Below are 21,890 nucleotides of genomic sequence, written 5' to 3'. Positions count from 1 at the left end.
TTATTTTAATGAAGACACTCATCAGAGACACCTGGATAGCCTACTCACCCTGAATGTATTGTATGTGCTTGATTTCCTAATAGGAATCCAACCAACAAATATATACACAGCAACAGTAAGAAAACTGGCAATTTAAGTAAATATACTGTGATCTGTAGTTGGTTTACTTAAAATCTATAACAGAGACTTTTCTTGAGGTTGGGTTTTTTTTAGATCACTTTATATCTAAATAAGACTTAAGGTGTGTTTCTTGATTGGGGGAGTGCATTGTTCCATATATTTATTTTGCCTAAAATAATCAGTGGTCAAATTATTTTCTGAAGTTGCTGTAGAATTGAAAGCCTGAGTGCAAATGAGACTGGCGCTAAAAAGTAATGTTTTATTCTTTCAGTGTGTCTTAGCATTTGTTAAGGGATTTAAATGAGGATTTATTTTTAATATTTTATGGAACTGAGAAATTACTTTAAAGATATATTCCAGGTTCTACAGAAAGTTACTAGTAGAGTCAGCAATATAAAACCATAGCTTCTTGATTTCCTCTGGTTTCCCAGAAGACTAACTAACTAAAGTTAACTTAAAAAATATATTGATTTGTCTACTGTGACAGAATCTGTCACTTTTAACATTGCCTGTGATACAGCAACACCATCGCCTTCATTTATAACATCATAAATAGTGGAAGTGCTTATGAAATACTGCTTTGTCTGGGTAAGGTAGATTTTTTCCTTTGCCCAATCAAGTAGGTATTTGAATCCAAGTTGCCACCACATAAATGTTTATTACAATACACATGTGTTATACATCACTGTTTTCAGGTCTGTACAGGTTATCGTTACAGTATTCTCTTTTGTCCTTGTAATTCTCTTTTAAAAGCTGTGCCAGACTGGAGCCTGTGTTTCCTGCACAGGGCTGGACAAGTGTGGTTGATGTGTTTGAAAAGCTTTTCATCTCTGATGTTGTAGTTTTACCAGAACCTCTCTTCTTGTGCTGCAGAGTGATAGGGCATCTACCATCTCTGTGTCTCAAAGGCTTACCTGTTTGAGGGGAAAACCAGTAAAGAAATTAGTATGCCCTGGAAATGTAGGACGCTGACATCTAGGATTATTAGATGCCACTTATCATCTGTGCACTGTGTGAGTGAGTCTTGCTGCTTTGCATCTCCTCCCCTTTGCCCTCAGTAAAACTGGCTGAGCTGATTTAACAGCTCCTGGCTGCTGAAAGGGGAGAGAAAGCCCTGTTTCTTCAACCCAGGTTCCTTACTGTGCAGTCCTGTCACTTCATTTGCATTGGCTTTGGTACATTTTTACCTTTGGACTGATTTATTTTAATTCAAGTTGGGGTTAAAAGTGAACAGAGACCTTGCACCCTAAGCCTCCTAGTCTTTACTCGTCGATTGGCTTGCTTCTTTTTTAAATGCACCTTATTTAGAAACCTTTTAGGGTTAAAAAAGAATTGCCTTCTTTAAGGGGAAGCAAAATATTTTTGTATGTTGTGTGTTAGTCTAAATCCAAGATGATAAACCAGTGTGAGATGCTTAGAAAACAGAAGAGAAGTTCACTCCTAAGGGCTACCAGTGACTGTTTAACACACGAATGCGAAGTGGGGTTGGAGTAGTAGCAGTAGGAGCACATCTTGTAAATAGGCGTGGTCGCTACCTCAGTTCCTTCCTAAATAGCTCATAGGCATTGTTTGGTTTTACCTTCTGCCTTTAAATAACAAGCAAGCAAACAAGCAAGCTAGCTGGAGAAAGTGCCTGCACAAGGTAACATTAACAACGGAGTGAGAGGAAAAAGCCTCAAATTTTTCAAAGCTGCTGTCCTCCTTTATCTGTGTTCCTGTCCATCCGGTAGGACTGGTCAGCAACTAAGCATCAATTAGGGATTTGAAGATATATGTTCCATTCTAGAAATTGTCTGGGCTACCAGACTTTTTCCCCCAATTTCTTATTTTTGGTCATGTCCTGTTTTGTTTGTGGGTGTGGAGATGTCTGTATGATTAGCTCTTTTGAAGGGCACAACTGCTTGTTCAGTTGGGGTATGCTGCTTTTTGTGCCATCATCCCTTCCTTCCCCATCACATGGCCAAAAGAGGAGTTTACTAAGTTGGGAGGAATTTCAATCAATTTAATTTATTGTCAGTTAACAACCTTTTAATTACTGATTCTGGTATTGAAACACTCACAAACTTAGGCAAAACTTCTCTTGCCTCTCCCCTTCCTGGTCTCATTCCCCATGCCACATGTAGCACTCAGTCCCTTCAGAGGGGCAGCGGGTGGGAGATGGGGTTAGCACATGCTAGTTCCTGGAGCCATACCTCTCGGACCTGCTCAGGCTGCTGCTCGGCTCCAGCTCCTGCTCTCTCCTCCTGCTCCAGCCTGCTCCTTTTTTCTTCTGGCTCCTTACTCCATTGCAGAGCTGGCTGTGACCCCAACCCCTTGTCTCTTCCCACTGAGGGCACCCCCACAGCTAGGGTGTAACACCTTGCCAGTTATGCTTAATATACCACACACACACCCCACCACTGTTTTTACTAATTTGCTCTTATTTTCTCTTTTTGGTCTTTGCCAGTCTTGCTTTTTCACTGTCCTATTTGAAGACTTACTCATTTGTTCATTGTCAGGTAATGTTGGGGTAAATTGATTAGAGGGTAAATACAGCTGGAGTTCAGTGCAGGGTACTGTTTTGTTCCTTGCTTTTATCCCTTTGTGACTTACAACATAAGAGAAACTTCTACTTGGGTTCTGTTGTATTTAGTAGCTTCCCCCTACAGAGTATAGTTTGCAACAACTTCTGAGGAATTATGTGCTGTACTCACCAACAGTCAAAACTGTTCACAGCTTCAAGGCATGATAAACTGAGTTGAAAATGCTGGTCTGTGGACTGAGGGTACATATATGTGCCAAGATATGTAAAGATCTTCAGAGGGGAAAAAAAAAATCTTCCATGTACTAGCAACTACTGAAAAAAATCAGTTTCTTTAGTCCTATAAAAACTGATGGGGACAGATAGTTTCTTTATAAAATTGTCTATCTTCTGTGTTAGTTTTTAGAAATGTTAGGTTGTAGAACAGAGCTTTAGAGCTGGTCATGCTGTGGTGACTGCTGATAGGAAGGCAGGTTCATGCCCTGAATCAAATCTGTACCCTCGTGTGACATTGCACTAACGTAATTTCCCCTTACACTCAGCACTGTTCTTCACTATCAGCTTTGTCTCTTGCAACCTAATTGCTGAATTTGCCCAAGAGAAGTAGCTTCCCTGAAGAATGTCATGTCAGATGAAGAAGATTCTGCTATCCTGTGCTTTTCTGAAATTGTGATTACTCTTCCTAGTAACAAACCTTGGACCTTCTGTTCATTTACATGCTTTGTTTCCTCAGTTTGTTGGCTGTATTCATGATCCAGTTGCCCAAAAAATAAATTAATATGACTGGCTAGTTCTGAGGCTATTTTTAGGGAGTAGGAACTACTAAACTTGAGGGCACTGGCTTTGCTGAGATAATGGCAATTTCAAGATTTGCTTTATCTGTCGCAGAAGATTCTGTCCTCCTGTATCAGTCAGTATTGAATTTGAGTTGTGCATCACCCCACATTTGCCACACTTAAGTTTTCTAGGTGCTGGGCTGCACTTGTGCAGTTTCATTTTGCCCTTCCTGTTATTAATGAAAATATTCCTTAAGAGTAGGGTAAGATTTCCTTACCTCGCCAAGTGGACTAGATTCTGGCTCAGTATTCATATATATATTGAACTTTCCACTGCAGTTGTCTGGGGCTGTGAGAGCTGAAGGAATGTTTTTCCTTTCATAGTTGGATGGAGTCTGTCTGTAGGAAGTTAGTTGGTGTCCACTTAGATGTTTGCATATAGGAAAAGTTGAACCTATTGAAGAAGGACCCAATTCCCACAAGAGTTTACACGTGTTAAGGACTACAGTGGGGAAACACTTAAAGAGATTGTAAAAACAAGCAAGCTCTGTCCTAGGACTTTCTTTCTTAAGCCTTCTGTCTGGGCAGGTCCCTGTTGGATCCTGTTACAACTCCATGGCTCCTTAAATCTTGAAAGATTATAGAAAATTATTTTTTTTCCCCTTTTATCTGATACTATGCTAATACTTTATTTCAGTGTCCAAGTCCATTATTCAAAAGATTTTAACCACTCAGAGAGTGGTCAAAGTCCAACTCAAAGCTCAGTTATTGCTGAAGGTCATGTAATGGACAGTGTTAGGTGATTATACTGAAAATGTGTTATAGTAATGAGGAATATGTGTATATAATAAGCAGAATAAAATTTTTGAACTTTTAAAATTAGAGAATGGAAGTTTTAGTAAATTTTCTTACAAGTTTTTTGTGCTTACTAATTATGTGTAAATAAGATTTGTAAATCAAAATAATTTTCAAAACTAGAGACAAATCAGATTTCATTGCTAATAGCAGGCAACTGGGTTTACATCATTTTTATCTGTGAATTTTACCAGTATTTTGGGAACTTGAAGATAAATTTGCAGTTAAAAGACCACAAAACAAAGAAAATAGTCTGCAGGAGAAATGGTTGTAACATTTGTGCAGTATTTACATTTATACTTACTTAAAGTCACTTAAAGTTCAGTCAATACCAAATCCATGGGCCATTGTAACTCTTTAAAGTTTAATTTGTCATATAACTTCTTAGCCTTTTGGTACATGTATTTTTTAAAAAACTCCGGTTTTATGACATGTACATCGTTGTCTGCTTACACCATTCTTTGATTCCAGTATTCATTACTGTCAACATGTGGCACTATGGTTGTTCTTAAGTCAGCACGAGCATCACTTGAATAATATTGCTTGTAGTAACAAAAGGTTTAAATGGATTCCAGTTTCATGATTTTCTGTGGCATTTGCAAAACAAAAGATGAAAGATTAATTTAATAAAGCATATCTCAAGAATGCTGAAAAATTCAAAACTTTAGGCTCAGGTTCAATGCTAAAGGTTCAAAGGTTTTAAAAAAATCTGAGCGCTTTAATTTTTTAAAATCTTTCTTTAGCCTAATGCTATTGATGCGGTTTATTTTAAAATCCTACTTACCTAGAAATTACAAACAGGCTTTCTAAACTGACTGTAGTATGTGTAAAACATAGGGTATATATAAACTCTATGAATTTGTCTGTGCTCTGAGGCCATTTTATTTCCCTATTTAGTTGTTCATGGATAAAGATTTATGCAGCAGGATGATTTAAGCAGACAAATTTTACTTCTCTGTGGTAAATGGAGACTGAGGTACTGTAGTTAATAAGAAAAAAGTGCGATAATACAGGTATAGTAGGTTATGTTAGAAAGCATATGTATGCGCAAAACATGTACATTGTGCTTGTATCTGTCAAGATTTGTGAGCTTTAACTTAGCACCTGTCCAGAACTGACCCTTCAGAGAGTATCAGCCCCATTTTCTTGGCACTCCTTTTCTGGGGGTGTTTATTACCATATCCATAGCTTGTGTTTAGCTGGGCTAATAAATCCTCAAGAATCAGTGTCACTGTGACTTTCAAGTGACTTTAGATGGAGCTAGCTCAAGTCCACCATGGTTTATTAATACAGATATTGACTGGGAGAGACTATACTGTATCATCATACCCTGAAGCAGCATAGCTGTTTTGAATATACTGCATTTAAGCTAATAAGTTCTGAGCTGGCTCTTAATATTGTTGCAGATGCATATACAACCTGCAATAAATGGCTCACAGACTTGCAAATTTTACTTTTTATGTCAAAGTCACAAGTGCATAATTCATTCCCTTCCTATAGTGATGAGTACACCCCTCCCTGCCTCAGTTTCTTGTCTTCCTCTGCCTACTGTGGTGCTTTGGAAAAATGAAAACATGGTTGTGCTGTGAGAGACACACTGAACAGGTTGTTTCACTAGAAGAGATTTGTGAGGGAAGGGAGGTCAGGCTCATAATTAGTATTTGCTTCCTCTTTCAAGAAAGGTATGGGGAGTATGTCTTGTGCAACTAACTGTGCTTTAGATTATTTTCAGGATCTGGACAATACTACATTCAACCTGAGACTCATGTGTTGTCATGTTAAGAGTTGGTTTTGATTTTGTTGTGCAGAAAGGCAAGGTGGTCTAAAGAATCTGTGGAATGGGTCAGGACTCTCTCAATTTGGCTGACTTATATGAGTGTTATGTTTTATGTTTCCAATTACCCCATCATGTCAATGAATTTTTTTTTATCCTAGTACTATTTAATGTAGACAGATATTTAATTTTTTTTTTTTTTTAACTCGTGAGGAAAAGAGATTTGGTTCTTTCTTTTAACAAAAGAACCTTGTTAACTGTTTCTTCCAGTGCTCTTATGAAGTTCTGTTTTGCAGAGAGGATACAGATTATTATCAGTTGTTCTACTTCTGTGGACTTCTAAAATACAGTAGTGGACATATGCTTTGACCACTTAATATATATGCAAGCTTATTGTTGCTTCTGCACTTTAAAGCCAGAAAAATGGGCAGAATTTATAAGGTTCTATTCTTACTCTTAATTGATCGTCATTTCACATTTGGATACCAAAGAATGCAAATAGATCTCATTGTAAGCATGCAGGAGTGAAGTAGTGCAGATTAGTTGTTGGAAAAAATTTGAGTCAAGCCTTTTAACACCTGAAGAAGGTTCATTCAGTTCTGAGAGTGTTTTACATGCAAGCACTGTAAGTGTAAGTACTTTAAATAATCTTTGCTCTGTCAAGCAGGAGGAGCAATCCATTATCCCCAGCTGGTTACTACAAGGCTTTATAGATCGATGTCAGTCCCTCGAAATACACTGTGACAGTGAAGGAAATTGTTCTATATTACTGTGTGGTTCTTGCCATTGGCATCACCTGGAATTTCAGAGACTGTGGGAAACTTCCTCAGAACTTAGTTAAAAAGCCATGCAGATGTACTGTTTCCAAGTCTTTATCTCCTGCTTTCTGATATAATTTCTAAGTTCGCTGATTGGATTAGGTGATCAAACTGTTTCTAACTCAATTTTTGTTAAGTATGAATTTTAAATAATTTTGTTCCTTGCTCATCAACAGATAAATAAAGAGGGGAAATGAAATACTGTTTTCTTAACCCTTGGGTGGTATTAAAGTAAGTTCTTACCTGTATTAGTGAGGAGGAATTGTCCTTTCAATATCATGAGAAGTGTGTGAATATTATGAAAGATAATATTTCTTTGATGACCTCTAATTGCAATAGGATTCAAATAAGTTCATAGGCAAAATTGTTATTGGATATGCCTAAGTGTCTTTTTATAAAATTTTGCAGTATTTTTAGCCTGTTGTACAATCCAAGACAAGTTAGGCAAGTTACAACCTTGTTCCTAGAGCTGTTACTTGAATGTTGATAGAAACAAGTTTGAGCTCAGTTGCACTGGTTTCATCACCAACACTTGATTTGTGTAGAATGAAAGGGGAAATGTGTAAGAGCACTGGTTTCAGAGGCTTAGAGGACTATTGCAACTGGAAAAGCAGGAAAGGGAAAATGTGCTCTTTAAAGCATTGCTACCTTAATAGACAGTATTTTAAAGGTTTTTATGAATATGTGAAAGCCATAAGTCTAGTTAAAACCCTGTTTGTTCTTAGCACTTCAAGGATTTCATGCTAGTAAAGAGTACATTCTGTAGGTGGTTTTTTTATTACTGATCTAAGACATGCACACCTGTTTTACAAAACTTGCTTTATAATGTGTCATTTAACAAAGAAAAGAAATAAAAGTTTCTATGACTTTGATAATAGTTGCGGAGAAGCATGTGCAGAAGTGGAACAAACCAAAACTAACTTTTCTTATCCTGGGTTACTACTGCTTATAAAGAGTTTTCTCGTTCCTGACATTATTCTGTCACTGAAGCAGAAAACAAATTTTGTTTGGGTAATTGTTCCCCAGTACTCAGACGTCACTCTTCTACAGGATTTCCTAGTTGGACAGAATTGGTATCATCCTTAAGAGTTGCTAGATAGTTGTTTGTGACTTAGGGTGCATCTCTGTACTGTAGATGCTGTTTGTCCTAGAGTTCAGTGCTATAGAGGGTGCTTTGGCTGTCTCAGTACAGCAGCATGTAATGCAGCTTGCACTATTTTACCTAAGAAAAACTGTTAAGTAACCTGTGGTGCATGCCACAGCTACCACAGCTAAAATGCTGTCACTCGCTGAGCTATGTGACATTGCAGAATTAATTTCATCAGAGTAGATTGATATTTTAGATGCTGTTTTGCCTGGATTGTCTAGACTTGATATGATTAAAGTAGACTATTTCCTTTCTAGCATTAGTGAGCAGTTGGTTTTGTTTTGACTATGCAGAGCCTGGCAGTTCAAGACCAAAGAAACTTTGATCAAAGCAAACAAACAAGTAAATTTTGTAATTTTGTCTGTATGAAAAACATCTTAAACAGTCCCCTTTTCCAAGTGCCCTTGGACATTCTGTTTCTGCCTGTTAGTGTTCAAAAGCAGCAGTGTAATGGGTTATTTAACCCTTTCTAGAATAGGAGTTTGGGACATTTTGTCTAGACTAGCCAAATCTGTTATGAACAGATTTCCTTTGAAATTCCAGACTTTTTCCCTGTGAAATTGAGATTCTTTGTTAATATCAGAAAGTAAACTTCCCTGTCAGTATGCTCAGGTAAAGGCTAGGCCACAGAAGAAAAGACATTTCAAACAAAAAGAAAACTGCAAATATCACCAACAGAGATACTTTTTAATTAAGTAACATTCTCTTCTTGATAATGTTCTGTTGCCTTCGAGGACACCTACTTGATGTAACGTACATGAGTACTAAAACTCATTTAAAGGTCTGCAAAGTCTAACCTTTAGTTAACCTGATCTGTCTTAAGTGAATTTTGGCCAAAGATTAAAGAGATGTCAAAGATTGGTGTAAAAATTTTCTGCCAATCTGAATTTGATAATGATGAGCACATTCTGAGATGTATGTTACCTCTGTTGCCCTGGCCAAAGGCTGAAGAGAAAACATACACATACATACGCACACACCCCTGCAGGAAAAAAAAAAAAAAAAAAAAAAACAAACAATAACCAAAACAAAAAACCAAAACAAAACAAAAAAACACAACACCCTGTGTGATAAAGGAGGAGGAATTCCAGTGATTTAAACTATTTGCAGGTTCTAGCTTCGTAGAGCTTTTTGCTGGACTTCAGAGCAGTAAACACGTTGCTCTGTTACAGTTTTTGTGGATTAAACAAAGAACTTCTGGCTTACGTGAGCAAACTGTGAATATATTCTAATTGTGTAATATAATTATCGATGTGTGCAGTGTAGTAGATACCGTTGTAGTCATCAGCTCTGAATGGCTTGTTAGGCGTAGAATAGGGAATGGTGTTCCACAGAATCTGGATAAAAGGGCGCTTAGCCCTGGCATGCTTTTTTTTTTTTTTCCCCCTTAGGTCTGAACTGTAATCATCATTAATGAGATCAATGGTATAAAAGTGGCCAAATGTAAAGGTCTCTGCGGCTAAGTAAATGCAGCCACTGCTGACTACATACCAGATCAAAGTAGGAGCTATGTTGCCACCTAGTGAGAAACTGTAGCTATGCATGTTGACTTGGAGTTGCATAAAAACGCAGGAAATTACAGACGGGAAAGAGAAATAGCACCAGACTTACAAGTTAATTTTTAGATTTTAATTTCAGTTTCTGTTAAATGTACGAAAGTATATAGCTACTGCAAGTTGGCATTTCCTGATAGCACTGTGAAATCTAGTGTTCTTAGTTTCCTGTCTACTTCTTTAGGAGGAAGACAGCAATGTTACAGACAATTCTGATTTGACATATTGTCCAACGTTTTAAGCCAGTGCTGCTGTTGAGATGAGCAATGCTGCTGTAATCTGGCCATTTGTTTCTATTGCTGTGCTATCAACACTGTTGTGCTCATAAGTGTTTGTGCAGACACCCAGAACTAGTCTGGTTGAAAAATAGCTCTTAGGGGAGAGGAAAAAAGATTGTTTGCAGTTGGATCGATTCCTTGATTCTGTTTATTGTGCAGTTGCACAAACAGTTGCACTAGGATAAAGGGGAGAGATGGTACAGGAGTGGAGAGTAAGTTGGCAGAATAGAGAACTATTGGCGCTTTTAATGCGGCTGCTAGTTTTAAGTGTTTATCAGTTTTCACTACAGGAAAAAACAATCTGTGTAACTTCATGAAATTATGACCTTCAAGTCATTTCAATAAAGACCACTGTGACCTTACAGCTGAGCATTTTGCCAGTTCAGTGCTCCAGCCAGCATGTAACATTCTTTTACCAAATACACACCTTGTGTCTAATTGTTTTTCTATTTTTTTAAAGACATTTCACAGCATATTCTGACAGATCTGCTGCTGCACATACCCTTCCACTTCCTTTTGTTAAAGAATTCATTGTATCACAAAGTGTTTTAATAAAATTGTGGTTTGTAGTGTAACAACATGTGGTCTATGGTAATTGAGAAGGTGTTGGGTTTCAGGCTATTATTCCGTGCTGCATAACAGGTAGGAACATGGGATTTAATATGGTTATCAGTAGTGAACCCACTTTCATAATTTGATTGATCACCACTTGAGAGTCAATGACTGTTTTCAATTTCCTTTCATTAATTATTGGAAACAAAGCAATGTTAGAAGAAAAGGAAGATGTTTCAGATTTTACAGGAGGTTCTAATATGTCTTCAGCAGCAACTGCATTTGGAAGTCCAAACTTGTGACACCGAGAACCCTCCTTATTCCTTTTAAAATTTATTTATGGAGTTTATAACACTGCTTCTCATTATTGTGTCCCTACTTGAGTTTGTGAAACACTTTTGAAACTGCTGCTTTGCAGGGAGAACTACTAATGGTGTTTTGAAGTACAGATTGTGCATCTAAACAAAAAATAATCCAGAAAGTGATGGTTTCACTTTTCTTTGTTTTCCCTCTTCTTCCTCTCTTCCCCTACCTCACTGAACCTGCTGTTGAGTATAAACCAAGAGGATGTAGGATGTAGAAAAACTTAGAGGAGAGATATGGTCTTATCCAATCTTTGTTACTACTTGAGAAAGATTAAATTGGATTTTTTTTTTTCCATTGTGGTGGGCGCTTCATAAAAAGTTGATAAGAATTATCATTTAATTAAATGAAATTAAATTATTTGGTTTTAATTATCTGCAATAGGCAGCTGTTTATATTCTTTCAGACATTCTTAAACATTTTTAGTTCAAGTTGATTCATTACCCAAAATATACCATCTTATTTATGAAGTATTGCTTATTTGCATGCCAAAAAAATGAGGAAATGAGTAAAAGGAGGGAAGATTTGCTTTCATGGACACAACCATGCAAGCCAACTTGCAGTGTCTGTTATATATGTGATGGTGGACAAGTCTGAAAGTATCAGAAGTCATGGGGGAAAAGGAAATTGTTTTTTCACTCCCAGTTTCATGTTCTTCATAGCTGATGGAGTATAAACTGAGGAAGATTGCCTTTTAAGTCTCCCAAGACACCCAGCTCCAGCTAAAAAGCCATGAACACGTTCATATTTATGTCCAAACACTGAGAGAGAACACAGTAGAAAGTGGAAGTTATTCAGAATTTAGCAAGCATCTATAAAGTCTGATTCCATGAAATGGAGATTTCCATAGATTTCTGTATGGGGGGCTCAGAAATGGATTTTGACTGAGTAGTAACTGTAACGGGATTTTGTTTTTCATTCTTCATGTCATTGTTTTATTTCCAAATGGTACAGTAGCATTAAAATAAAAGATACACTGACTGGAGAGGGATTATCTCACATTGTCATTGTAATTGTTGATTACTGTGGGTCTTTTATCAAGGGCCATTCAGAAACTATAAGCATTTGTTTCCTTTTGGTATATGTTTTAAGCATGTTTGTTAAGGTACAGATTGATTACTTTTATTTATTTATACAATAAAAGATTTGGTGGTGATGGAGACACTTTGCAGGGAAAGGTGCATACGTGTGCTTGTACTTGTGTTTTGCGACATCCTGAGCAGCTATGAGTGGTGGCTTTCATAGTCTTATTTGCTTTCTTCTTCCATATTCCTTTCCTTTCCTTTAAGCTAGTTTCTGTACTTGAGGTTGCTCACTGAACCATTTCACACACTAAGACTGCATGACACTAAGCCAGTGGGGAAAAAAATGAATGGCTTTTTTTACTGAGTTAACACTGGTTTGGTATGTGATGTGACAAGCTCCAGGCTGCTGCACAGTGGAACAGAGGGCAAGAATGTGTGTGGGATGAAGGGAGAAACAGCCAGCAGTTAAATCATCTTGGCTACTGTGGAGCTTTGGCCACCCCAAAGTGCGTGGGAGGGGAAGCAGGAAAGCTTTTACTACTTGTCGAAGCAAGGAGTCAGTAACTGGTCAGATGTATCTGTGATGAGGAGTTGGTCACATATACCAGGAAGGCAGGCAGTGCAGTTTTAATTAAGAGAAAGGGGAATACTCTCTCATGAAAGGCAAAAAAAGAAAAATCTTTGGGGCCCAAACATCACTGTGATTCTCTAGTATAGGAGTTTCATTGCCAGTGACAATATAAAATGTTCCCACCTGCACCTACCCTTTTCGATTACAGTGCTGAAAGCTTTTTAGGAGTTCCTTGCTATATTATTAGATTAATAAAGCTGAGAAGAAATTTTCACAGAGGAGCAAGAATAAGCAAACAGCAAGAGGATAGGGAAACTATAATCCAGGCCACAGGAGAGCATCTAATTCTTCCATGCTGTAGGATACTATGAGCATACTTTCAAAATATGTTCAGTATGTTTGAGATGTTTTAAAACCTTGGGTATCAGATTTTGAAAGGAAATTAGGTGTTTGCCAGAATTGTCAGAGATGCGTAGGATATTAGGTAGTTAACTCCCATGGAAATTTTAAGTGATGTTCATGTTTTATATTTTCTATCAAAGACTGACACATCTTTCTTTACGATTATTTAGAGCAGTTATCTTTCTAGTGCTTTCAGCAATTCATTTGCAGTGTCGCTATCCAAACACAAGGCTGCATTTTCTATGTGTAGTGATTAATGTTGGGAATTCCCTTTTCCATCCTAGAACTCTTCTGTTTTTTTACAAGAAGTCTGAACTTTCATGCCATTTTAACAACTTCAGTGACCCCCTCTAATTAGCCATGTATAAAATGGTAATTTAAACATGTCTCCAGTTGCTAAAAAAAACCTGTTTTATAAACAGACTGAAATTCTGGAACACTTGTTGGTAATAGTAGTGTAAAATGACAGCTTTTAAATCCTTTTCAGATTATGATGTAAAGTATCAGACTGTGTGCTAAGCAAGTTAAATGAAACACCACATCTTTCTCCCTATTTCTGGTTGTCTAACAATACCTTTCATGCAGTTCGCAGAGAAACTTATAAAGTTTGTGCTTTTAAACTTTGCTGTTCTGTTTATTATCGCTGTTGTCATTAATGTTTAATTTTGAAAAAAATGCTGACAGAAAAGTCTTAAAAGAATGGACCAGAAAGTCATTTGTTCAGCCATATCAAGAAGAAAGGAAGGAATAGATGAAGTGTTCAGAAAGGGTTCAAATATAAAATAGTCCAGCAATTAAAAGATGACAGTTTGATTTTGATTCTAAAACCTTGTGTTGCCTTAGGGTATGTTCTTTTAGCTAAATTTGTTTACTAGTGAAAGAGACTGTTCTAAATATGAGATGCATAACCATTAGTAAATGGTACATGTCACTTCTTGCTGCTTAAAGCCAGCTGACTCCATTGGCAGGTTATAGAGTTGTCCTGAAGCTCTTTTAGCTGTTTGGAATATGAAAGGCTTGTTTTGATATGAGATGTGTGGGACCTTTATTACTACACAACATGGCTAAAATATTCAGCAGAGGGTTAGAAAACTTAACAGAAGGTAGCAAATAGTTCATATGATGTTACATTCAGAATGATAAGTTACAGGTAATACAGTGGATCACAAAATAATAGGATTTTTCATAGGAAATCTTCGGTCACCTGCTTGCAGCCAAACATCTGCTTGGTTTTAGGTTGTATTCAGAACTGGAACAGTATCTGTAAACACTAGGGATTTTGTTTACCTCTTGAGGAACATGTGGAGATAAAATTCAATTCAGTCTGGTTAAAAGCATTTGGTAAAACTCTGAGTAGGTGATAATGTCATTTTTTTAAAGTGAAAACAATGAAGTGTATGTGCCACCTTTTCCTTTTATCCTCCCTCCCGTTTCCTTTTAAACGTGACATATTTTGACATTTGGGTCACCATCCAAATGGACTTCCGATTCCTGTGGTTTTGTTGAATCAATGTGGTATGTACTTGTCTGTGTCTTTAAGCTGAGTTTTCTTCTTCCTTTAATAGGTCTACTGTTAAACAAGTCCCTGCTGTTTTTTATAAAATAGGACTTTGTTCTGCTCTTAGCCCTGAGACCCCTTAGTCATACAAAACCTTGTTCTGTGACTTCTGTTCATTTGTTTTCCTGCATGGAGATTTTGTTTTCCACTTTCTGTTTCTCCTTCCTCTGCTGCTGCTCAGTCTGTGAGCAGTTGTTCCACTCACGCAATATTACACAAAGGAACGAGGTAAATATCAACATATGTTTTCTTTCTCACAGTTCTACTTCCCTTCAAAATATAATTAATACCCACAATAAATTAGTAAATTAAGAAGCCAAAATAAATTGTGATCAAAACAGTTTTTACCTGTAAATAAAGCAGAACTTTTCTGTAGTTTCCTATTGGGTATTCACTTTGCTTTCTATCTAAAATAGATACTAGATACCATGGTGAATTGTGGTAGCATTAAAGTCATTATACAGTAAGAGACAAAATAAAACCACCATATTTTCTGGAGATCATAGTCATTCACAGAATCACGTAGCACAAGAGAATAGAAAACTATCTATTGGTATACTTACCTATTATCCTACTTAGGAAAGACTGGATGTGTACTTCAGCGAAAGACAAGGAGCACCTCGTTGCCTAGAAAAGAGGTGATAATTATTTAGTGTCAAATCAATGCCTGAGTATGATGGAAGGGAACGTTACAATATGATTTTTGTAGCTACTCTGCGTGAAGGTGGTGTAAAAACTGATATGAGAATATTTTCAATAGTGAAAGACATACAGCTGTTTTCTTGATAGAATTTCATCTCTATATAAAGGACAAATTTTACATTAATTTATCTAAATTTCTTCTGCATCAGTGAAAGACAGTTATTTTCTTCCTGTTGCTGTTCTGTTTGCACTTCCTAAGATTACATTACATAATGGTTTCTAAGAGGTTGCTCTATTCATTTTGTATTTCGGTTATGTTTTGAGGGATGTGAGGGAGGAAGCACATAATAGAAGTGTAATATGAAAGTTCTAGTAAGAAAATTTGCACTTTGTGAATCTGAAAATTTTTCTTGGATTAAAAATCAGTCATTTCCAAATTCTGAGCATTTCTTCTGAATTTATAGATGACTAAAAGGTTGAAAGTCTAGCATAAATCTGAGTAACTCATTAAATGCTTCACATGAAAGAATGTTCATCTCACTGCTTATATTTTTGAATGTTACTGATGGATGCTAGAAATGTAATACAGCACATATGAAAATAGTGTATTTTAAATTTCTTTCTAGTATAGCACAACAATATGGTAAGCATTCTCAAACCAAGAAAGCATACTTATATTTTCCCATAAATACATATGTAGGTTATTCTTGAGCAATGAACAATTGTATGGAAAGAGACTAGAAGAGCAAAATGTCTGCTTCAGAATACAGACTGATATTTTCCTCTCTTCTCAAATTACCATCAAGGCTATTTGTTCATGATTTTGCTATTTTTCTAGAGTTCTAGTAGTAAGTTAAAAGGAAAAAAAAGTTCAAGGGTGATTAAATAACAAAAATACCAAGTAGTTTCAGCAAAGAAGAAAGAAAACTAATTCTGTGGGTTTAGGTTTTGCACTTCTAAACTAGCAGAGGATTGATTTGTGATCAGAAAAAGTAAGAGCGTTATTTGGTTAAAAACAATCTCTCAAGCTTTGAGATATGTCACAGTGGTTTCTCCTCTCTCTTTATTCACAACTGTTTCTGCTTTTCTCTCTCTTCTCTAGGACAGAGATGCAAGCTAATATATGCTGGTTAAAATTTATGCCAGTGTCATTTCATATATTGTGGTTATTTTTTTTTAAATCACTATTAGATGATTAGAAAATATTAGAAAAAAAATAAATATTACTTATGAGAATGATCAGATACCAGTATAGGTTTCCTAGACAGCTTGTAGACTCTCCATTTTTGGACATGTTCAAAATACAACTGGATGTAGTCCTGGGCCACCTGTTCTAGTCAACTTTGCTTTGAGCAAAATTGAACTAAAGACCTTCAAGCTTTAATAGTTCTGTAGTGTGGTAAATGACCCTGTCATATGTATTTAGAGATAATTTTGGAGTGATGTTGGGTTGGATATTTAAGATTAAAATCTTGGTGTAGTCTTCATATGTGCATTAAAGGAATTTATTACTGTACAGTTCTTCAGATTATGACCAAGGAGATATTTTATTACTAGGTCAAGTCAAGAAATTCTGTTAAGTTTTGTGTGTTCGTATTTTGAGATCTATGTGAGGTTTTTTAAACTTAATTTCACACTCAAGTTCTGAAGAGGGATAATTAAATGCCATCTCATATATATATATTATGAGATATATGCCATCTCATATATTATAAAGATTAAAGAATATATTAGAAATTTCTGTATGTCTTTCCAAATATTGTGTTCTAATTGTTTTCAAATATTTCTTTTCTATTCAACAGCTTGAATACAAATATGGCTAACATACTACCTTACTATCTTCCACAGATCTGAAGAGAGAAGCCAGTATTTGTCACATGCTGAAGCATCCTCATATTGTTGAACTATTGGAGACGTACAGCTCAGATGGAATGCTTTATATGGTCTTTGAGTTGTAAGTTTTTCTCTTTGGTTCTACTTTTCTTTGTTGTCATTTGCTAAATAAAATCCTAAAAATATGTCTTGCTTTCACCTGCTTGTTTTGTCCTCAGAAATCTTAAGTGCTATGCAGAGATTTATTTTTGGCAAGTTACAGTTGTCCCAAACAAAAAATGTTGTCGTGCTGGCAAAGTGACTAATGTCAGGCTTATTCTTTATAACATTATCTCTAAGGGCAGACATGATGTTAATGAATGGCTGCTGTGTCCTTAATAGGGTACATGAGAACGAGTTAAAAATCTGCTTATAGTCATCATCTTTGGGTTACCAATGGTATTCTATTACAGTCGTGAAGTTTTATTTGTTTTTTTTTTTTCCAGACTACTGTTTCTTTAGCACTGCTTTTCTTTTACTAGATAAGAAAGCAAAGCTTACTGGTGTATTTAAGTATTCTTGTAAATCAATATACTTGTTAATATCCTGTAAGAAGAGGCATTTGTCTAAAAGATGTTTTGGAAGCTTGAATGGAAGAGTTTAGCTACTTGTTGGAAGGGTGATCAAAACACGACCTTTCAGCAGTGTAGAGGTATTTTTAATTGACAGCAAGAAACAAAATGGGGGGCAGCTCTTAATCACCACATTCCTTTTTTGAGGGGAAAATTATTAGTTCTTCCTGAGTTAGGTTTTATGTACCTGGGAAGGACAAAAACAGACATGCAGAATGCAAATCTGTGAATCTTCTGTATTTAATCTTTCTTCTCTGTTACCTACCAGGTCATCTTTTTATGTTCCTCATATATGCATTCCTAGTGTATCTGGGCATATACTTCTTTAATATCTCTGACCTTCCTGCATTTTGTTTTCTGATGTGTTTAGCCCACTTATGTTGGAGCAAGCCACATCATGCCAATATGTTAGGTCAGATTGGCATATCCACTAGAGCCAAGAATTTGGGTTGAGATAAGCACTTAAAAAATAATTCTCACATGTCAATTTTACCATTGAGGTAGACAAAAAGTTAGGTGGTAGCAGCAAAAAAAAGTAAAAATTGTTGTTTGAAAGTCTGCTTTTTTATGTGAGTTTGTAAACTTATGATTGTGTGAAATAATTGTTTTATGCTTTCCTTTCTGTAAGTTTTGATTCACTACTGACTCTGGGTTTTATTTTGTAAATCCAAAAGTATGAACCAAAGGACTTTAATTATCTTATTATGAAATAATTATGTACACCTTGGGGAGGCATATATGATAATTAACAAGATTTTGAAATGGGAAAAAGGTTTTGCTTCTAATTTTACCATGCTGGTAGCTCAGAAATATGAGACAAAAGCAGTAATTATTTTTTAATGACAAGCCTATTACCATTTCCGTTTGTATACATAAAAAGTAAGTCTGAACAATTAGGATGACTAAACAAATACTGTACCTGACTTCATGCCACATGAAAGAAGGAAACATGAGGATAATTATTCAAAGGATAATAATTCTTTACTATCTGGTATATCCTTGTCTCCATTGCACACTATGAGACATCACTCTTCTGTAACAAACGGTGATAGAAAATGAGACGGTAGGAATACCTGTGCTCAAAATGTAGCAGGGAATGGAAGAGTTGTGTACACAATGTGTTATGCTGGAGGGGATGCCTTGGTGAGTTGATCAAACAGACTGATGTTTGCTTTGGAGCAAGACTGCATTGTCTGATTGGGTTAGTGGTATACTATATAATTGTGACCATAATAAGAAACTTGTAGTTAGTAGAAAAGCGTCTGTCTATTTGTAGGTAACTTATTTTCCCTTGTACTGCTTTCTGTTCATTATGCTATTATTATAACAAACTTAACTGCTTTGCAACAGAGTTAGTCTATAGTAATAAAATATATCTTATTAGAGTCTAGTTATTCTGAAATGACAGAAAAGGAGAAGAGAAGACAACACAGATCTGCAGAGCAGATACAAGCCCAGCTGGTGATGGGCTATTTATGGACTGGCAGGTGCTTTGCATGAAAGTTAATTCAGGTCCAGCAGATTAAATGCACAGAATAGCCAAACCTAAAACTTTGACATCAGTTGCACATAAATGATACATAGGTCCACTACTGTTTCATAAGTTGTGAGCTACATGGAGCAGGTGCTAAGATTACCCTCAATATCTTGCTAAATCTATTGTTATGAAAAAGTACAAGTTAAATAAGCAAATACAGCATATATCTGATAATAAGAGATTGTACCACTCAGGAAAAAATACAATGTGACCAATTTTGAAAACTTTTTGTTAAAATAAACATTTAAAAAATCAAGTCACAATTCATAGAATCACTGATGAACATGAACACTAGCAGTGAAGTTTAACACTAAAAATTAGCTATGTTTTTAGCTTCTATTTATACACAAATTCAGGTGCTTCTTAGAATGGGGTCATCATGTCACATTACCATCAGGCTGGCATTACCTGTATGGTACTGCTGTAATAAACTGCCTATAAGCAGTTGGTCATAATAGATGAAGTGCATGTGTGGAGTAAGAAGCAGACATGGTCCCAAAAAGTCTTATTCTTAAAGGAAAATTATTATTTTAAGAGTATTTAGATTATATTACATCATAAATGAGAGAGTATGTGCCTGTGCCAAGTGATTGCCTCCACACACACCCCGGCTCCTCCCCAGAACGGTAATGGGCTCTTTCCATTTATAAGAGTCTTCCCTTGGAGGCTCTAGAGAGATCTTGCATCTGAGATAGGGACAGCTCTAGACTTTATCATACAGTCACAATTTTCTTTCTTATTCTGTGATGTGATTTCCTGACAGCTGTATCTAGAATCATAATATTGTTTAGGTTGGAAAAGACCTTAAAGTTTATCAACTCCGACTGTTAACCGTACACTCCCAAGTCCACCACTAAACCATGTACCTAAGCACCACATCTACACGTCTTTTAAATATCTCCACAGATGGTGACTCAGCCACGTCACTGGACAGCCTGTTCCAATGCTTGACAACCCTTTTCATAAAGACATTTTTCCTAATATCCAATCTAAAACTCCCCTCATACAACTTGAAGTAATTTCTTCTTGTCTTACCTCTTGTTACTTGGGAGAAGAGGCCAACCACCCACCTTGCTACAACTTCTTTCAAGTAGTTGTAGAGAGTAATGAGGTCTCTCCTGAGCCTTCTTTCTTCCAGGCTAAACAACCCCAGTTCCCTCAGCTGCTCCTCCCAAGACATGTGCTCCAGACCCTTCACCAGCTTCATTGTCCATCTTTGGACACATTTCAGCATCTCAGTGTTTTTCTTGTATTGAGGGGCCCAAAACTGAACACAGTATTTGAAGTGCAGCCTCACCAGTGCCGAGTACAGGGGGATGATCCCTTCCCTAGTCCTGGTGGCCAACACTATTTCTTATACAAACCAGAATGCTGTTGGCCTTTTTGGCTTCCTGGGCACACTGCTGGCTAATATTCAGCCATCTGTTGACCAACACCCCCAGGTCCTTTTCTGCTGAGCAACTTTCCAGCCACTCTTCCCCAAGCCTGTAGTGTTGCATGGGGTTGTTGTGCCCCAGGTCCAGGACTCGACACTTCACCTTGTTGAACCTCACAACTGGCCTCAGCCCATCAACTCAGCCTGTCCAGATCCCTCTGTAGAGCCTTTCTACACTCAAGCAGATCAACAGTCCTGCCCAACGTGGTGTCATCTGCAAACTAACTGAGGGTGCACTTGATCCCCTCATCCAGATCACTGATAAAGATATTAAACAGAACTGGGGAACACCACTTGTGACAGGCTGCCAACTGGATTTAACTCCTTGCACCACAACTCTGAGCTTAGCCCATCTAGTCATTTTTTTCACTCAGCAAAACATACACCCATCCAAGCTATGAGCAGCCAGTTTCTCCAAGAGAATTCTGACTGAAATGGTGTCAAAGGCTTTAGTAAAGTCAAGGTAGACAACATCCACAGCCCGTCCCTCCTCTACTAATTAGTTTACTTTGTCATAGAAGGAGTTCAGGTTAGTCAAACAGGACCTGCCTTTCATAAACCCATGTTGACTGGGCCTGATCACCTTGTTGTCCTGTACATGCCATGTGATGACGCTCAAGATGATCTGCTCCATAACCTTTCCTGGCACCAAGGTTAGACTGACAGGCCTGTAGCTACCCAGATCCTCATTCCAGCTCTTCTTCTACATGGGTTCACATTTACTAACTTCCAGTCAACTGGGACCTCCCCAGTTTAGCCAAGACTGCTGATAATTGATTGAAAGTGGCTCGGTGAGTGCTTTCACCAGCTCCCTCAGTACCCTTGGGTGGATCCCATTATCCCATTTGCTCCCATAGACTTGTGTGTGTCTAAGTGGTGTAGCAGGTCACTAACCGTTTCCCCTTGGATTATGAGTGCTTTATTCTGCTCCCTGTCTTCTAGCTCAGGGTGCTGGGTACCCAGAGAACAACTAGTCTTCAAGACTGAGGCAAAGAAGGCGTTAAGTACCTCAGCCTTTTTCTCATCTTTTGACACTGTGTTTCGCCCCCCATCCAGTAAAGTATGGAGAATCTCCTTAGCCTTCCTTTTATTGCTAATGTATTTATAGAAACATTTTTTATTGTCTTTTACGGCAGTAGCCAGATTAAGGTCTAGTTGAGCTTTGGTCCTTCTAATTTTCTCCCTGCATAACCTCATGACATCCCCGTAGTCCTCCTGACTTGCCTGTCCATTCTTCCAAAGGTCATAAACTCTCTTTTTTTTTTCCTGAGTTCCAGCTAAAGCTTTCTGTTCAGCCAGGCCAGTGTTCTTCCCCACTGACTTGTGTTTTGGCACATGGGGACAGCCTGCTCCTGCACCTTGAAGATTTCCTTCTTGAAGAATGTCCAGCCTTCCTGGACTCCTTTGCCCTTCAGGACTGCCTCCCAAGGAACTCAGTCAACGAGGCTCCTAAACAGGACAAAGTCTGCCCTCCAGAAGTCCAAGGTAGCAGTTCTGCTGACTCCCATCCTTACTCTCC

General features: G+C 37.2%; 1 protein-coding gene across 13 annotated transcripts in view; it reads left to right on the top strand.

Annotated features, from left to right (window-relative positions):
* Positions 1–21,890, top strand: part of CASK (calcium/calmodulin dependent serine protein kinase) — a 199,469-nt gene that overhangs the window by 44,539 nt on the left and 133,040 nt on the right. For all 13 annotated transcript variants that reach the window (XM_026841024.1, XM_026841586.1, XM_026841435.1 and 10 more), the window contains exon 3: positions 16,804–16,909. In XM_026841024.1, coding sequence (XP_026696825.1) covers positions 16,804–16,909 — 106 coding nt within the window. The remainder of the gene's footprint in view (positions 1–16,803; positions 16,910–21,890) is intronic.

Source organism: Athene cunicularia, assembly GCF_003259725.1.
Source record: "Athene cunicularia isolate RWA chromosome 1 unlocalized genomic scaffold, athCun1 chr1_part1, whole genome shotgun sequence".
In the NCBI taxonomy this organism is placed as follows: Eukaryota; Metazoa; Chordata; class Aves; order Strigiformes; family Strigidae; genus Athene; species Athene cunicularia.
Note: the sequence above shows the minus strand (reverse complement) of the source record. Positions and strands in the feature narration are given on the sequence as shown.